Below are 19,455 nucleotides of genomic sequence, written 5' to 3' on the forward strand. Positions count from 1 at the left end.
AAAATACTGAGTGCCAATGTTGATTATTGCTTCAGTGAATAACACAGTAAGGCTTATATTAACCCTGTCCTTAATTTAGTGGACACCCAGGTGAGTTGCTTCTGGTTTTCATGTTTTGTTTTTTGAACTTGTGCACTGATATGCTGTTCCCAGAACCGGTGCATCACTATACAGCGAAACTTATTGGTAACTCACTTTGCTCGTGATTCTGGCCTGCTGCAAACACACCTTTTCATAAAAAGAAGCAGATCGATAGCTATGTTTGATTACGAATCATTATGAGTGCCTGGTCCCTGGGAGGGCTCAGCAGATGAACAAGGCTTCGACAATGATTGTCTACCAATTTGTAATGCAAACTATATTTTGTAGTTTATAGTTAAAATTATAATATAATATATTTTGAATATGCCAGGTTAATAATTTATTACTGCAGTTAATTTGCACCACTGTAAACCTCAAGAGTGTTCCTGCGGGAGACATGACCTTTCCTGTAAGAAAGTAATAAGAAAGACATCGTAACATGCTCAGCTGTGTAGAAGAACAGCGAAAACACAAACACATTGTGTTTATTTTTATGTGGAGAGTGTTGAGGAAGGCACACTTACCGTCAGGCGTGGATGCACCGCCAAAAATTCCACCTTTTTCGTTTTCTGAAGAGACCATTTCCAGAGAACTCCATTTTGTCATTGGACTAAAACCATAGTCTTCGGTACCACAGATGTCTGCAAAGACGAGGGTCAAGAGGAAAAGCTGTAGCGTATTGCTACCAGCCGAGGCCATGTCGTGCAGTTGAGAAGCAAATGAGAATTAGAGACACGTGCCTTCAGCGTCAAAGAACTCCTCATTGGAGCTGCTGTCCGACTCACGAACTATACTCTCCATCCTCCAGTTGGCAAGCTGCAGGTCAAAACTTTGTGTGGAGCTTCCACCTGCAAGAAAGCCTTGATGTCTCACCCTGAAGCAGATAGCTTTACAGTCTGAAGCCTACTTACGAGTGGGGATGCGAAAGCATTATACTGTTTGAGTGCACTCATTATAACATCATGAGTGCGCTTGTTTTATACAGTTTTATACACTCATGACATGCCACCACTTCCTCTCCGTTGGCTGTGCCGTCGCATGCCCAATGATATACACACTAGGCCACACCTTTAGTCAGCCAGATGGCTGCAACCTGACGCATGCAATGGCACACGCACCAGGCACGCCTTTAGTCAGCTACAACCGTGGAGCTGCCATGGCGCCGGAGAAGCGTGCTCGTCTTGCACCCCTGAGGCCCTGGTTCTATTTCCACACCGACCAAAATGTACCAAATTTTCTTCTCATAGCCATTACTTTAGTTTGTCTACACGAACCTCCCTGAGAAATTTGAGGAGAATCTGAGCATTTTCTTGACGTGTTTTTGCTACTTGCACTAGCGGTAATTTTTGGTGCCATTGCTCGGTCACACCGCCGCTGCCGGATTTTCGCGTAATGGAGCATATAATGCTTTCGCATTAAAAAAGTTGTCTCATGCAGTGAATGCTAACTTGCACAGTGATATGTGAGCAGGTTCTTTTTGTGAACTGCTCTTAAAGCGAAGCTTTCATTGTGGATTCGGACAGGCCTTGGTGCTGTCATCAGTGGTTGGACAGGGCTGAGATTACCTAAGCTTTCTTTGTGGCATCGAACAGATTCATGTGCTGTGGTTAGCATTGGTGGTGGTTGGACTGTGGAGAGGAGGGTGTGAGCGGTAAGGAGGTAGAAAAAGGTGGCACAGAGAGGAAAAAGGTGTGAGGAGAAGTAATAATATGTGCTGATTCATTGCCACAAGCAATGATGTCATCAGGCTGTGGCACTGGAGTGGGCCCACAGGTGGCTTGATGCACCAGTGCTCAGTCAACCATTATAGAGGAGTGACAGCGAAAGATTCGCTTATGTCAAGAGGCGTAACATGTGAAGAGAGGTAGTAATATGCACCGATTGGTCATAAGCAATGATGTCATTTGGCCTTGGCTTTGGAGGCCGACGCTGGAGTGATGTACCAGTTCTGAATCAAGAGCCAAGGTGAATCGCAGTCACTGACCAAGTCTGAAGAAAAATCTACGTTTTGGAACCATGTACAGGTATCTTGTTGACTGTTGACTGTTCATTGTTAATGTGCATGGCTTCATTGTTCGCTTTTCCTGGTTCACCAGCTAATAAAGAACTTGCAAGCGGTTCCGAAACATGGATTTTTTCTTCAGATTTGGCCAGTAGTGACTGTGATTCATTTCAACCTATGCCTGACCAGACAAACTTTCGTTGAACCCTAGATTATAACCAACAGCCATGGCAGAGTGAGCATGAAAGCTTTGCCTATACCGATTCCTGCAGTGCGTGGGAGCTGCATGATTTTTTTTGTTTTTACAAATGTGCTAGGCTACCATTTCTTCAGGCTCGGTAGCTACAGCCATGATTACAAAAACGGCGCCGAATAAAACAAAACACGAAGAAGGGAAACACGAGACAGCACGTAGGCGTAATCAATCGCGTAGGCAGCACGTAATCCCTTCTTCGTGTTTTGTTTTATTCGGCGCCGTTTTTGTAATCATGCTTAACCAACTAGCCCACCAACACATGCTCAGTAACTACAGCCAGTATGAGCAGCTCTACGTGGATCCATGGTGAAAGGGCTGATAAAAACTGCTGCAGTGCTATAAGAAACCTCGGCACACTCTGACGCTCATAATCAGTGGTGAGCCGGAGATGTCAGTATGCAGAACTATCAGCAAGGATGCCATGCAATTGCAGCGGCAGTAACACATGGTATGGATGGCAAAGATAATTTCTAACCATGACTGTAGACCCAGCAAATAAAGAAAGTGCTGAACAAATTTCAATGCAAATGTCGCTTCCACAAATATCTGTAAATCTAGATTAATGTAAATCTACCTGTAAATCTATTCAGCTGGTAAAAATTACCGTATTTCCCGGTGTATAAGTGGCACTTTCATTGTTGAAATTTTCATCAGTGTGTCTCACACACAGGTGCAGCTATGTACGTCTTTTTTATTTTCTTGTCTGTTTTTGGAAAGGCTGCTGTCAAAATCGGATTGGATGCTATGGCCATGCGAAACGCACTGCGTTGACCTCCTCTGGCAGTTGCTACAGGTTGTGTGTGCGCTATGGCGGTACCAGGTTCCTTTTGTGATTGAGTTGCCAAGCGCAGCGCGAGAAGGACGGAGAAGCAATGCAAGTGGTGGCAGGCCTCGAGTCGACTGATTCCGAAGTTGTCGCATCTGCAGATTCTGTAGATCGCTTTAAAGACAAGGCGCGCACCACTGCGCGAACTATACATTTGCTACCAGACTACAAGCCCTCCCTCCCGCGTTGCCGCCTTTCCGCTTTCCAGCCTTTATTGTGCACAATTCGGTTCACCTCATCACATGCTTTGACTCGCACATACGGCGCGCAGGGATGATGTCATCGCCCTTGGGCTTTATACAGAACATCATGGCGACCACGATGGGAGAAATGCACCTGTAGTGTCTGTATCATTGCTTGCGCTGGACCCGCGTTCACGAAGTGAAACGTCACTGTATTTCTTTTTTGCGTTTACGTACTGAATGAACAGGTGCGTCTTATACACCAGTGTGACGTATATAGATGCTTTATTTTTTCAGAAAAACTGCCATTTTGAGGGGGATGCAACTTACACAAAGGTGTGAGTTATGCACCGGAAAATACGGTACACTACAAATTGCACCTGCTGACATAAGTTTAACTCTTTGTGCCCTTTATACTGTTTCCCCTGCACGTCTCTTCAGCAATACACATTTTGCAAGACTGTAAGAGTTATCACTCTAAATTATCACATTGCTTTTCTGTCTTTGCCAGACATAAAGACAGTAAAGTTACAGTTAACTTTTTCTCTAATGAACCACAGGAAGTCAATGTGACCAATTTTGATGTGCTGGCTGACAAAGAAAAAAAAATAAAGACAGAAGAAAACCAAAGCCTTTAAAATGGTAAATTCACCCACTACAGTTTGTGTTGAAAGTTTCCCTGTTAAGCATGCAGAAAGCTGAAGTTACATATAATGACTGACTTCAGAAAGAGGGACGGCACGAATCACAAGACTGTGAACAGAAGACTAGATAAGAAGACTGATTGCCATGACTATTGTTCCAACACTTGTTGCATAATGTTATGTTCCTTGCTTCTGTTATTCTAGTCTAAACCATTTTTTCAGCTTGAAGAGTATTTTTTAGTCTCAATGCGGTTGGCTAATTTCTGGCTTTGAGAGGAACCTCAACTGGAAGCACTGAGAACTGAGACCTCTATCACATGTTACATAGTGCAAAAAGAGCAGCAAAATTTGCACATCCCAGCCATTACAGATGCAAGTTGTTTCAGCAAAAGGAAAAGTAAACTGCACTGAAACCAATATGCAGTGTCAAGCGACATATCAAGCTCTGGTTACCATGCTTCGTCACAAAAACAGTTGCACTGTTACCTAGCAGGGATTGTATTAATGATTCCAGCGGTTTATATTTGGTCTTGCGGATCACAATAATATATACGTACATTCAATATGTTATACTGAAAGTGCCCTACTGTGCGATGTTTTCCCTCAGATAATAGGTATGCTTTAACATGGCTGTCTGTCTAACACCTTGCAGTTTCTCTGCTGGATCAAAATTTCATGTGTAAGTGGTCTTGTTTGTTGTTATCAGGCATTCCAGATACATGATATGGAAGTTTCTAAGCTAGCTCACAGCTCTAGGCTAGAAATGTCCGCTTTCAAAGGTAAGCAAATATGACAGACTTCCAATCATGAAAAAAAAAAGCTTCACAATTTTCAGCCCCCCCCCCCCCCCCTCCCACTCATCACTAGTCATTTTGCGACAAGTCTGAAGAAAACACAGAACAGAAGTAGTTTATTTAATGTGACGCCACAAAATGGCCGTGTATATATATCATTACTCTTGTCATATAATACATTATATATTTATTTATATTTATATATATCATTACAGTCTAATCTCGATTTAACGAAATAATTCTATGGTCCCAACATAATTAAATCACGGCTGAACAGCATCCAGTTGTCTACGAGTGCTGTCACCCAGATGGTGATTGACTTTCCTATATGTTTTGATCTATTGTTCCAAAACTCATGATAAATTGAGGCTTCACGTTAACAGACGACTACAGCAGCAACTTGATGGAATGGTACAGCTTGCAACTGAACAGGTGACCAACGCAGAGCTCCACTCACTGGGCGAATGGAGGGCTCCTTTCGAGTTGCTGCGGACCCAAGACTTACGGGGTCCCTGGGCATGGCCCCTGCCATCAGCTGGCTTGGGGCTGGCAATGGGCAGGGGTGCAGAGGACTCTGGCTCGGGCTCCTGAACCAGGCGTGGCGGGCTGCGGCTCTTGGAACGTGCTCGGCTGGCGGGCTTCACAGGCTCGCCGACCGTCACCTCCTTATCCTTGTCTATCACATTCAGGTCAACCTTCAACAAAGTCAGAAAGGAGAGACGCTCTCGAGTTCCTTCACGTTAAACTTCTACATACAAGTCCCGATGCCTTCACTATATCTGCATTTGTAAGTTATCAGTCAAGAGTTTGAAGAGTGAAACCAAAGATATGGCCTGACAGCTCCCAGTCACCGAGTCAATACAGCCCCCTCTGGTGTCAGTAAAGGCACAATTAGTGCATGGATTCAGGTTTTCGAAAGTCTTTCTGCCAAAACTTAAAAGTAGCTCCAATACCAAAGAAGTGGCAAGCCTACATATTTTTCTGCTCTTTAAAACTAGACACCGGACATACCAAACTGTGCATTTTTTTAGATTATATGTCATTGTGGCACTTTTGTTTACTTATGTCTATCTTGTCTGAATGAAAACAGATAATTTGACAGCGAGCCTCGTTTGACTTTTCACCAAATGAGGCGCGAGTGTCGCAGCAACATTTCTACCCTCCTTCCCCTTCATCAATCATTCCTTCATGCTTTGTCTGTCACTCACACAAACAATGAAAAGTAATAAAGGGACATCTGCCTGAACTCACCTACCTTTCTAAGTGTTGAAGAAATTGCACATACTAGATATAGATAAAGAAAAAAAAACAAGCGATGCTATTCCACGTACCGTCACATACAAGGAAGTAGACGAAGCGTTCCTTTCTTTCATGCAAAAGAAGGAAAAGAAATGACACTCCTAACGACACATTCTGAACAGAACCAATTTTATTTGCATGTTTTTCAACTCCTCTTTTATATTGACTTAAAATATGGGGCTGCATCAAGCCTCACGTGTATAGACAGTTTGCCCTAAAACACAAAGAGAAAGAAAATCGAGAAAGGAATGAATCTACAAAACAAGGTATTGCCACAAAAGTGTGCGAAATGTAAGTATGTGTCCATATATCTTCTACCTAAAAAGTAGGCGCACAAGTTATAAACATTCAGAATAGTGCTGTAGGACAGCAGATCCAAATGTCTACTGCAGTAGTGAGCAATGTTCAAAATATGTGCAGAAAAAGAAAGTAGGGAGAGGGGGCGAGCAAAGGGGAAAAGGAAAGATAGGGCCAGAATCTCAGGATAACGACAAAGCCATCTGTTCAGCATCAAAACATGTGCACACCCATAGAGTTTTCCACAGCAATTATGCTGCAAAACAACATTAGCCAATGTGGGGTGGTGCGACGTACAGTGGGGCAATAACGCACCTTTTTTTTTTTCATTTATCTTTTAAGTTAAAAAAAAAGACAACTAAGGTTTACCCTCCCGCTTCTAGAATAAAATACAGTAGTCTTTGGCAAAGGCACCAAAAAGGTACAGGTTTGAATTGCTGCTTTACACTCCACATAGTGAACAGTGCAGACGGAACAAGGGAGAAACAATATACATGTGCTATCAAAAAATCATCATATTCAAAAGTAGTGCACATTACCGAATGTTGCAAAGATAGGAGTGACAAATATATGTTACTCAAATCAAATCAAATCAGTTTATTCAAACATCCTGAGATGCTTAGGAGCACGGACAAAAAGCCCTGAAAAGGCTTTTGTTCCAGCTAACTCACTTGCTCATTCTCTATGCAACGACCAAATCTGATGGTGTATGCGTTTTAGTACCACATCGAGGTGCTTTTTTTTAGGCAGAATAAGAATGAAATATGTGTCACCAAAATTCAAAATTAAAGGGCCTAGTGCTCATAGAAACACATGGGATATGAGGGACGCCATGGTGGGAGGCTCTGGATTAATTTCGACCAGCTGGGGTTCCTGAACGCACACCTAAATCCAAGTACACAAGCGTTTTTGCATTCCACCTCCATTTGAATGCAGTCACCTTAACCAGGGATCAAAATTGATGATTTTGTAATCATTGACAGGCCATAGTCACTAAGCCACTATGGCAGGTAGTATGCCTCACCTGCAGTGATGCCAGACAAAAACGTGTAGGCTTTGCAGGTATGGAACAGTGGTGCTTTGCGTCATTGTAATGGTAAAACTAGGCACATGTCTTGTGAACCATAGCTTAGTCCTAACAATGACCGATGGCCTTACCGCTCCGCTTGCACAAATTCTGCCTTTTCTGCTGGGAATGCCTGCAGGTAATGCTCACTTCTTACTTATTCTGTATGAAGCAGGCAAGTAATGCAGCCAAAAGTGTCATAGTGCATACAAACCAAAATGCAACTTACGTGCAAAATATGAGCACAAATAAGTCAACGGCTCAGCCAGGAAAGTCACTTATACGCCTACAACTCCTATTTACACAAAATTCAGTACATAGCCCTGAAAGCACATGACATGCTTCAAGAGATATGTACACAGGCAATCCATAGCGAAGAGCATGACAGATCCTAAGTCAGTCGCTCAGCTAACTGCAAAAGACAGACTGTACTTGCTTTATGAGAATTTCCTTTGCTCTTCAGCCAAGCGAAGTGAGTCACACACAATTCTGTTCTTACTGTAGAGTGCCTCGTCATGCTCTGCTCAAAGGAGGCTTGTTCTTTTAATGTTATACGCATTGCAACACTAGTGTTAAACAAACCAATTAGTTGACAACACATGTGTTTTGTTTGTCTCAGCCCATCATCTGCACTGTCTGCTGTGTTAGGGGGTGGCACAGATCTTCAGTGATGCAGCTACAAGCAGGAAGAGGAAAATCACAGCAAATACATTTTACAAGTTTCAAATGATTATAGTTAAGTAACTGCACCAGAGAAAAAGATTTCAAAGGAGTTCTCTAGAAAAGCAAGGCTGGATACATAAAGAACAAAGAAAAAGATACACCCAACGGGACAAACATTTCACTAGCTTATGATACATTAAGCCTAAAGCAGAAAAAGAAAAGGCTTTACTCATAACACTAAAGGGTGTTAGGAGAAAGGCAGTTTCAAACTGACATTCCCAATGCAGTGGTTGAAACATGCCACAACATTCACAGAGCAGCCAGAATGCAGAATTCCATAGAACATGCAGCTGGACAAAACAGATTACTCACGAGTCATGCTTTAACGCAAGCATAGAGTCCCCACACGCGTAATATTTTTTTGCCAACTGCAGAATCATGGATGGTGGCAGACCAAGGGAGCCACAAATGAAGTTAACTTTCTTGAAGCCCACACAAACACACACAGCTGAAGCTAATTAAGTTCACTGAGGTTACAACGGTAACCCTGATAACATGATATAATATGTATAGTCAGAACCATGGCTTGTACCTAAACCTGATAGAAGACCATGAACAATCAGATACAACACATGCATAGGAAACTGGAAAATCAGTTCTGCAAAAATCCATAAGATGGAACAAGATTCATTAATGGGTTAATGGGGTAAACTGCCATCCCCCCAACAGTAGATTAAGCTACAAAGGAAATCAACACAGGCTTCTCAGAATCAAGAAGAAAGCCTTGCAGCACAAGAACACTGCATCCTGGTTTGGGCATCGAACCCAAGACAAACGCCTTTTTGCGGTGGTTGCCCTACCGTCTGAGCTAACCAGGAGGTTAGCAGGTCGGGGAACAAGGCCAAATTAGTAACTCAAAGCACAAGAACAATGAATATGGCAAATTAGTTATGTGGGAATTCGCAAGGCGTAAGATGCGTCAAAAGCCAAGAGGAAATGTTCTTCAAATGCAATGCTTTTTTGCTGAAAAGTCCATGTGGGCTTCCTCTGTAGCTTCGTGATACATGCTACTGTCTGCTGGGTGACAATTTTACCCTTTCAACAGATGAATCTAAATCTGGTGGAAAATCTTTTATCTATGAACTCAACATAACCGTCAGATGAGCGAATGGACATTACCAACAATATGGAGCCCTTCTAAGCTAGCAAACTGCTTTGGTGTCATTTTATAAATAACTATTTTATTCATGTAGATTTCTTTGTGTATCTCACATCGCTGCTGGCTGTAGCATCTCCCTCTGGTGATTAGGTTTGAAAGTGCTTTCGATGCCAGAATCAGGCTGTGTTTTGTATCACGAATAGGATGTAAGCCTTTCACTGTTCTGGATATGGAATTTTCAAGTCCAGGTGCCCTATTCTCGGATAACTTTCAGGGGTACTTTCACTTTCAAATGATTTTGCGCAACTGTTACCGAATGCATCCGCATCTACAAGCAACAGCATTCTTGGCACAGTGCAAGGCACTCTGTCTTGTCACAGTACTAGGAAAACCATGGCTCTAGGTGACGCACCTTCTTAAAGACAGTGCTAGCATAACAGACAGATGTGCAAAAAACAAACGGATGTGCTTAGAGTGCTCAAGTGTGTTTGGTTTTCCATCCGTTTGTGTCACTCGACAGCCCTACAACCTTGAGTTATTTGTATAACTACAGGATGTGCACTTGTGGTCTGAGTCCAACATTTGCCCGGCTCCCGCGATCTTTGAACTACTTTCCTGAACAATACTTGCTTCCCATGCTCTTTATGCCAATTTTCACTTAGCCCAATGTACCAGAACATGTCACACAATATTATGCAGCAATACTAGGGAGATCCCAGCCTCACACCAAGGACGTAAGCAGTAAGGACTTAACAGCATAGAGCTGCACAAAGTGCAAGGAAGTGCGACAATATTATTGGGAATTTGTGGAAAGCCAAGTGGATCAACACACCAGAGCCCTTTTCGCATTGCCAGCAACTTAAAGGTAACACAAGAATGAAAGAAATAACTTTAAAAATGACGCTCAACAGTACGCAGGAACAAAGTATGAAAGTCTAGTGCAGCTAAAGAATATGTGGTGCTGCAAAGTGCGCGTAATAAAAAAAACAATGAATACTACAGTGGACACAAATTTTGGGCTGGTATTACAACATAAAACTATATTTAGGAACACATCTTCATAGAAGTAGGAACAGTACAAGTACACAGCAAGCTGCTTTACCCAATAGCAGCTAACAAAATTCTAAAAAATAAAAACATAGGCTGCAATGACAACACTCCAAATTAGAGAAAAAAGAAAGGGGGGGGGGAGGCATCATAGTGGAAAACAACCACAGCTGTGCCAATGCAGCACTACAGGAAAGGTACAGGAACAAATGAAACAGTCCAAAGAGGAGTTAAGGTTAATGATGACTCTCTCATAGTCTCAAGTCATCCCCAAGAAATGTCAAGACAAAGAAAGAAGACGAGGATCTGGTAGTCGGTTTATACAATTTGGAGCCATAGAAAACAATGCAAAATCAAAAGAATGCAAGAGCCTTTACATATTGCACGCAACATATAAAACAGGGAAGGAAAAGACCCCTTATACACAACCATACTTTTTGCTGAATCACAACCTGGGAAAAAAATGACTAACCATGACCTTTCACACTTAAATACCTGGTCATACGTATACGTGGTCACAAGTGGCAGAAAATACTCTGGTGAAAACAAGCATCTTTCACATTAAAACAAACAAACAAATGAAACCATAAGGCTTGCTACAAATGGTGTAACAATTATGATTACAGCTCCAACTTGAATAAGGGCACTGAAAATTCCAAGATTTGAAACATTTTTAGACGAATTGTTTGCAACCTCACATTAACAAAACTACAGACACCAAGCAATTAATGCCGCAGCACCTACATGAATTGCTGAACTGCCTTTTTATTCACCTTAAGCATTCCGATATGTGTAAGCTAGCCATTTCTAGCTAGCCAGGTCAAACACCGGCAAATTCTGGGAATTTGAGATGAGTAAGCTGGAACAAGTTCTAGGAATTTCAAGGTGATTTAAAGTGAGTTTGAGGACTTCGCAGATAAGTAAATTAAAACAAGCTCTTCTAGGAAAACATGATAATGTGGTGAAGAATAAACCCTTCATTGACAATACACAAACCTCAGCTAGACTGTGATAGGGCATGAATCGTTCCAATGCATGTAATCATGAATTCACATTCAGCAAACACAAGAGCTGAAAAATCTGTCTATCCCCTTAAGACTAGAAAACAGAAACAAACAAACAAAAAAACAAAGGAAGATGAGACAGCACAAATGTCTCGTATACCAAGACAAACACAGTAAAAGAAGGGTCTCCCAGTCGAGATGCTATGGCAAGGGGACGGCTAATGCAAAGAAACTGCACCCTACAGAGTGCTGTACTTATGTGTGTATAATCGGCATAAAAAATTCATAAATTATAAGTACAAAGAGGAGATGGGCGTGACATGAAAATTTTATCTTTAGGTGCAGTGTTACAAAGGTGCAGCATTCTTCTTTTTTTGCTTCGAATCCACAAAATAAGTGCAAAATTTGCATGAGTACTCCACGTTGCCATTAAGCTGCAGCATGCTCAACAGAAAGCAGCTGCGAAAACAGTGATACCTGAATGTATCAAACAAGCTTGTTTCTAGAGCATTGATTTGTGTTAACGATGGTTCCAGATCCCTTTCATAAAGATGTTAACAACATTGTAGGCAGTTATTTACGATGGTTTACATGCACATTTCCTTCCAATTTCTGAATGTTGCAACATGAGGTCAGATTTCCATGCAGGCGTGAGTTGTATGCATGAAATCATGGTATGTAAGAAGAGCCAGAAATAGTTATCTAAGCCAAAGTGAACTTTTGCACAAGAGCAGTGCACTCTGCACAAACTTGCCAGGCAGAGTAATACCAGGGTCACACAAGCATTAACAATTGCTATCGAGCCCAATCAGGACTTACCATGATCAAAAGTGTCCCTGTGTCTTGGGCAGTGAATGATAAAAATGCCCAATCATGCCTAAACAACCAAAAACATGCCACACAATCGGATGGGACCAGCAAAAAGAAGGAGAAGTTGTGCTTACTGAATACCTTGCTTCTGTCAGACCAGGCCAAACATTCAGCCCAAACATGTTGTGCTAGGGCTCAAAGTGGTCAGATCTTGTGCGGCAGAGGTGGTGTTGGTCAGAATAATTGTGAGCTGCAGTTCTACCTGACATGAGTCCTTTGTTTAGAACTGAAGTAGTATAACAAGAACCATGCTAGATGCAACCTCTATGCAGTGAGGTGAACAGGTTGAACTTACCGTGGCTTTGTGTTAGCTGCCGCAGGGACATCAGAGCTATGCATTGCACGTATACTACACATTTTCATCAGAAACTGCCACCACTGTTTTTACTGGAGAATGTTGTTGCCCTTAAGCATGACCAAACATCATCAGCAAACCCTCAACGGTTCCCAGAAAGGACGATACTGCAGTCACTAACCCCATCTTGTAATGAGAATGAAGTCTTCAGAGCCAACATGCATTCCCTGTTCACACAAAGCACATAAGAATCTGTTAGAAGCTTACACAGCTGAGCCTCATCTTAGCCAAATTGCACTTACATTCAAAGAGCACCGTGTTTCGAATGGTAGACCCATTTTACCACTGAAGATTGCGATGTTTGAGCAATGATTCCGCTGGCTAACATATTCAGTGTTATACAATATTTCGATAGGAATTCCAACAGTAAGAGCATTCTAGTTGTATTCTTTACTTAAACAATGTTACCACGTAGTTGGTTTTGCCTTGGTTTCCAGTGTCTTCAGTGAGCTGAAATGAACTGTGGGCTACTAGGTACAGTTACAAAATGCACAATTTTATTGTAGCGGTCTTGAGAGACCTAACCGTTGACCGAGCATGTGGGGGCAAATTCCTCCTCTTCAGCCTGTTTGTATCCACTGGCCCAAGCTCGCGGAACCGATGGGTCAATTTGAAAAGATGAAAGGTGCACCACTAAACCATCCAGAACAACAGAAACAGTACTTTCCACACAACAATCGCAACAAATTTGCCATTCTGCTAACGTTGGCGCTTTTGGCACTCAGCAGGCCTGGGTAAAGGTGAGTGCGGAGAGGTGGGTTTGGGGGGAAGGGTGATGGCAGCTGGAGTGCGGGGGCAGCAGCGGAGCATGTTTTCCACCTCAGGAGGAGGCAGCGCCCACCTTGGACATGGAGGCAGCCGAGCAGGAGTGGGCCAGGGCCTCGTCCTCATCCCCTTCCTCGCTGACCTGGTCGGCGGCCATCTTGCGCGCCAGGGTTTCCTGGGTCTCGCGCTCAATCTGCCGGATGTCCTCCATGGTGAGCCCCACCCACTCATCCTGCCAGGCCCACGCCTGCCGGTGAGCCCGCAGCATCGTCTTTCGCAGTGCTGCAGCACAGAAGTGAATACATAGGTGCCGTGTCTGTGATGCTTGCGGACATTTGGGTTAGATGTTTCACAGTAAGTAGCCATTCATACTGAGCTTGGCACCATTATACTGACTTTCTGCCTGTGACCCAAAGCCCCTCACACCTCACAGGACTGTTGTCCTCACAGGTTTGGTGCATCGCAAATAGCAAGGGCCTAGCATAATGCCATGGATTGTGGAAGCAAGCAGAGTTAAAAACAGCACACAGAACAAGAGGATACAAAATGCCACGCTGCAACCCATTTGCGTTTTGCATCTCTATTTTTACCACTGTTTGCATCCAAAACTCCGGCCGCCTAGCTCACCCTTATAGTCGCATTACTGCCACGGATTTCTTTAGTGAAGGTAAACAAGTGCACCACTGTCACTCACCACACTGTGGCATGGCGCAAGAGGCAGTTGTAAACTATCAATAAGGTTAAAGAGTTTTGAATTATACTGGAGGTTGTTCTTTGCCTATGATGTATAGCTGTTAATAATTGCACAGATCTCCCTAACTAGTTTCTCAAGTTCTTTCACATTCCCTCTTCTCTCTTTCTTTCCCCACATCTGCCCTTTCTTGTTTTTTTTTTTGTGTGTGTGTTCGTGTGTGCGTGATGAGGTGTACAGTGTAAACCGTTTTATGGATTCATTGCCCATCCCAGAAGTAGCACAATATGCTTTTACTTCGTCACATTTCATCCATCCGTTCAAAGGCAATGAAACATCCTTCAGTGCTTGCTCTAACTTTCCACTTTGTCATCTGTAAAGTAACACTGCAGCGACTACAATGGGTACTGACCTACGTCGTGGATGAACTTTTCAATCTTGCTTTGCATGCCCCAGTAGCGGAATTCCACCCGGCAGAGTTTGTAGGCACACATGATGGTCCCATCGCCAGGTGGAGGCGCCGGCGTCCCCAGCTGCCGGTGGTCAAGGTAGGCCTGAATCCAGTCATCGTCCAGGGGACCTCGTGACGTCTTGGCCGAGATGTACAGCTTTGGGTCCTCCTCACGCACATAGTCTGAGCCGGTCAGTTGGTCCTTAACCACGTCGATAAGGTCTGCAGCATCACAAATTTATTTGTTTTGGAAGTTTGTAGAAGCCCAGATATTTCCTGGTTGCTGTGTCACATCACCAGTCACTAATCCTGCTATAATTCCCCAATTCTTTTTCCTTCATTTATGTGTTAATGATTGTAACTACTCTATGGTACGTAAGAGTAAAGCCAATAATTATTATAATGTACTAGGTTAATAGCCACTGCATAACCACTACTTTCTTTGCATTCATAATTTGTGGGTATGCGACTGCACTTTAATCATTCTTTGTACCCTTCTCCTCACTCACCGCTATCTCGTACGCATTCGAAAAGATGACGTCTGGTTTCATCTCATACGATTGCCCAGGCCACGCCGATATTGCGGCCTAGCCTAACCTAGGCCAGTCATGTGAGGCAAAACTGAACGTTGGCTTTTCAAATGCATACAAGATTGTGGCCCTGGCATATGAAGCCTGGGAGGAATATAAAAAAATAAACAAAGAAAGCAAATAAATAAATAAATAAATAAATAAATAAATAAATAGATAGATAAGTATGCTTCAGTCAATTACTCTGCCAGCTTCGGAAGTGACCATCTCCAGAATTTTCATGGCCATGTGTAATGAACAAACCTTTTTAATTATTTATTTATTTATTTATTTATTTATTTATTTACTTGTAAAATACCTTACAAGGCCCCTACATGGGGCATCGAGCAAGGGGTGCATAGAATTAAGTAAGCACATAAAATCTCGTAACAATATGAAGGTAGAGAAAGAAAACAACACCAGCCAATTGCACAGCCTAAAAATTAGAGAAACATGTTAACTACATACAGCTGTGCATGAGTACATGCTGTATATGATACCGACCTTAGATACAATATTTTTATACCATCTAGGAAACCCAGCACTTATTAATACAGTGAAAGAACAAGCAAGGTTTCTTTGCACAAAGTGCAGAACTGTGAAGTTGGTAAACAACAAAATTGTGAACATTAAAACCTGATAAGAAAATGAACACATAGTTTCTGCCCATAATACTAAGTTCTTCCCGTAAAGCTATCATGACTGCCTAACCATTGCTGTTCTTTTTAAAATCAATTGAGTATAGCTACAACAGTGACTGGGTTGTTGTTTGATGGGAACGGTGTGTCCTATATCAAATGGCTGCATTTGAGTCAAGTGCTGTTCTAATGAGCATTTGTAATACTATCTGAAATGTGCCAACCGGTAGTGAAGCTTCTGAGTGAATTATAAGATTCATATGCTCTGTACTAGATCATCAGATGGAATGCTTTCATTACAGACAAGACTAATTGGACCATACTCGACCAAGGATGGTGGTAGCATAGGGGCACTGTGCTTGATACATATAGAAAGAGGTATGCCCGATGCCTGAAGTTCCTATCTTTTACACACGTCCTGTGGACAATGCTCGAATTCAAATAACATTGTCAACATGGAGCAGAAACAAGCCAACTGCTTGCAAGCTAGTACATTGTGCGCAGCGCCTGGCCTTAGTGCCTTCCCATGCTACACAGATAGATCCTCAAGAAGGCCTCACCAAACATTTAACACACTTAGATACAGGATGCCCATCTACAATGTGCTCCCAGGGCACACCCCCATACACCATCCTTTTGGTACCTCCCCAAAAACCCTCTCAGTACGGACTTCTGTAAACCAGCCAACCATACTTTGAGGAACGTTGCGACCTAGCCTACTTTTTAAGAACTATTTATGTTTACGAGAAGGGGAAAGTAGCATAAAATGTCTATACTGAAGTTTGTGCAGTGCTCAAAGTCCAACATAAAATGTAAGCACACAAAAAATTTCAAAGACGTCGGTCAGCCACTCACCAACTTGCAAGTTGCGCAGTTCTGATCCAGACAACTCAAACACATTTTCCTGTTCACCAGCATCAGCAAAGTACTTGGTCTCAATTTCAAGGTAGAAACGCTCAATGAATGGACATGTGTAGCGAGTCTTGGTGTAGGGGTATGCATTCCATGCTTCCTCTTCCACAGTCAGGGCTGATTTCGGAAGCAGAGCCTTGAACCAGCCTGCGAAAGAAGCCACACCATGTGGTTAGAATGAAAAGTGTGCACACAATAACAAATCAAGACAGTGTTCAACTGCACGAGCGCATGAAGTTGGAGTAGTCGATTCAAGGTCGACGTTCTGAAGACCGCGCAGACAACAGCATAACAACAAATCTCAACGTAAAATACATGACACAGTCTGCCTTAATTGACGTTGTCCAGTCATCTGTATAGGCCAGAGCAGCCCTCCTGCACCCATCCTGTACTACGCGTTCCTTCCTTGTCCATGCTTTCTGCATGCTGTCCTGCCTATACCTACAAAATTAACTCACTAGCCCAATTCAAGCAAAGTTTTAATCAAGCTGTCAGCCCTGTTTTTCAGCATGTCAGTCATAGGATTGTCAATACCAATGAATAAAAAACAACATCAGCAACTTGAAATGAAAATTACTGTAAAAAGCATACCGCATAGTAAACGTGCATGCACTGAAATGTGGCTACTGGGCTACGAAATGTGTCACCATATGGTTTCCAACACGCTCCATCATCAGCAACCCAACAGCAGCTGGGCGAGACCATATGCACCAATGCACAGGCAAAGGAAAATGGAGAGATCTTATGAACCTGCTTCAACCTGCATCCAAAAATGGCCTGTTTACTCCAAACTTCACACCAACCCATTTCCTCAGGAAGCTGAAAGAATTTTCACCTCCATGGACCTGGGTACGTCCATGGAGGTGAAATTTTCGCCTCCGTGCGTATGTTACGAGTAGCAAATGGAATCCAAAAGCACTCAAGCTCCGAGTTACTCACTCTTTCATAATCATTCCATTATTTCTCAAATACGATGGCACTGCTATTGCCCCAGAATCACTCACCAATTAGTTGTGAGCACCACAAAAGCAACTTAGAGGCAGCATGTGCACTGGTGAAAATCAGAAAGGGTCAGTGAAGGACAAAGAACTACAATAAGGCAAAGGCAAGTACAAGGAGACATAGAATGCAGCCTCTGTATCAAAGGTCTAGCCATTTTCCACTGCCTTTCTCATGTAACAAGACAGGAGATATTAAACACTTTCTGTGGTCATGCCCAAGCTAGTGTGATAGAAGGGACCCTCTTCTTGCGTATCCACAGCAGAAAGGTCTTCCACATAAACGCTTAGAACATGTTGTGTTTTCAGATAGGTCAATTGTAATCTGCCATGAAGCTTCTCTTGCATTTTAATAAGAGACACTGATCTGCTAGACATGTGGTAACATTGATAACATACCCAAGTGACCATGAGTGAAAAACAGCACAAAATAAACATAGAGAACGAAGCAACACAGGACAAGCGCTGGCTGCCAACAACTTGGGTTTATTGTGCTCATACACAAATATACCTTTATGGTATGTAATATAATATATGAGCACAATAAACGTAAGTAGGTGGCAGTCAGCGCTTATAATGTGTTCCTCTCTTGTCCATGTTTATTTCATGCTGTTTTTCACAGATGAATTCATACCAACTAGCTCGCATTCATAACCTTTTAAGACCCCAGTTACATTGCAAGAGATGGTCAGGCAAAGCTAATGCCAGCCTCCGTAACCAATTTAAGTCCACCTGTAGCTAAAATCCGCCACCACCACGTCAAAATCACAATACCACCTTGGACTGAACAGAGGGAAATCATTTGACGACTGCTTCACACACAAGGAACACGAGTATATACACATAAGAAGGCAAGACATGATGACTTACCAGGCAAGTGGCTTCCAATGTGGTAAATCTTGTGGGTGTATTGCCCTGAGCCTCCTGGTCCATCAGTGTATGGCTCATTCACCATGATTTCAACACCGCTGCCGACTCCTTTGCTTTCTTCGCGACTCTTTTTCTGCACGTCAGAATACACCAAGAATGCCAGCAATTACCCATTTGACAATTTACCGACGATTCTGATAGATGATTTTGATTGTGTTCGATGTAGGCTTAGGGTTGCGTAAGCTCTTTACGTACTTGCCAACCTGTAAACTTTAGGTCAGTAAAAACCTGCCCATCACGGCAAACTGACGGAGGGTTGCACGCTTTTTTTAGCTTGCCGCAAGCACACACCATTTGTGGGGTACATACCTACATGTTTTATTCAGGATTATTTACTTTTGGATGCAGAATACTAGAAGCAACAAGTTTGGTACAGCGGAGACTAAAAGAAATGTTTTTAGACCACAGTACGTTTTCAATGACAGTGCTGTTGTCGATTCACCAGCCTCGGGCGCCTGAATAAACGTGCTTGAAGCAACTACTCCTCTAGAATATGGCGCCTTGTGCTGCCACAAAACGGTGGCGCACATACTTTGGCCTCATCGAAATGCAGCTGCTGTGGCCGGGAATCGAACCCATGACCTCGTGCTCAACAAGAGAACGCCGCAGCCACTGAGGTCACAATCTCTGAATAGTATGTGCAGATAACCAACATGCAAAGGTTGACAGAAGAAACAAAATTACAGCACATAAGAATATTACATCTTAATCTATCTTAAACAGTACAAGCTGCTATTCATTAAGTTATCAGACATATCAGTGTACTTGCAGATTGCACTAACACTCGAACTATCAGTGTCCAAGTTAACTTGAGCAAAGTGCACACATAGCAGCTTGCTTATCGTTAAGAAAAGTTTAAGATGGTGAACAAGTGCACGTAAAGACATATACTTCGCAGAGCTCAAAAGCGTGCAGACCCCTAAGTGCATAAAAAAAGAAGGAACATACGCTACCTT

General features: G+C 42.8%; 1 protein-coding gene across 3 annotated transcripts in view; it reads right to left on the reverse strand.

Moving 5' to 3' along the window:
- rdgB (retinal degeneration B) overlaps positions 1-19,455 on the reverse strand; it is a 58,042-nt gene that overhangs the window by 32,432 nt on the left and 6,155 nt on the right. For 2 of the 3 annotated variants that reach the window (XM_070534267.1, XM_070534265.1), the window contains exons 2-8: positions 18,440-18,572; positions 16,515-16,718; positions 14,414-14,674; positions 13,387-13,592; positions 5,243-5,480; positions 822-929; positions 606-722 (exon numbers count right to left, since the gene is read on the reverse strand). In XM_070534267.1, coding sequence (XP_070390368.1) covers positions 606-722; positions 822-929; positions 5,243-5,480; positions 13,387-13,592; positions 14,414-14,674; positions 16,515-16,718; positions 18,440-18,572 — 1,267 coding nt within the window. The remainder of the gene's footprint in view (positions 1-605; positions 723-821; positions 930-5,242; positions 5,481-13,386; positions 13,593-14,413; positions 14,675-16,514; positions 16,719-18,439; positions 18,573-19,455) is intronic. The other variant, XM_070534266.1, reaches the window with a different exon arrangement.

Source organism: Dermacentor albipictus, chromosome 2 (assembly GCF_038994185.2).
Source record: "Dermacentor albipictus isolate Rhodes 1998 colony chromosome 2, USDA_Dalb.pri_finalv2, whole genome shotgun sequence".
Taxonomy (NCBI): Eukaryota; Metazoa; Arthropoda; class Arachnida; order Ixodida; family Ixodidae; genus Dermacentor; species Dermacentor albipictus.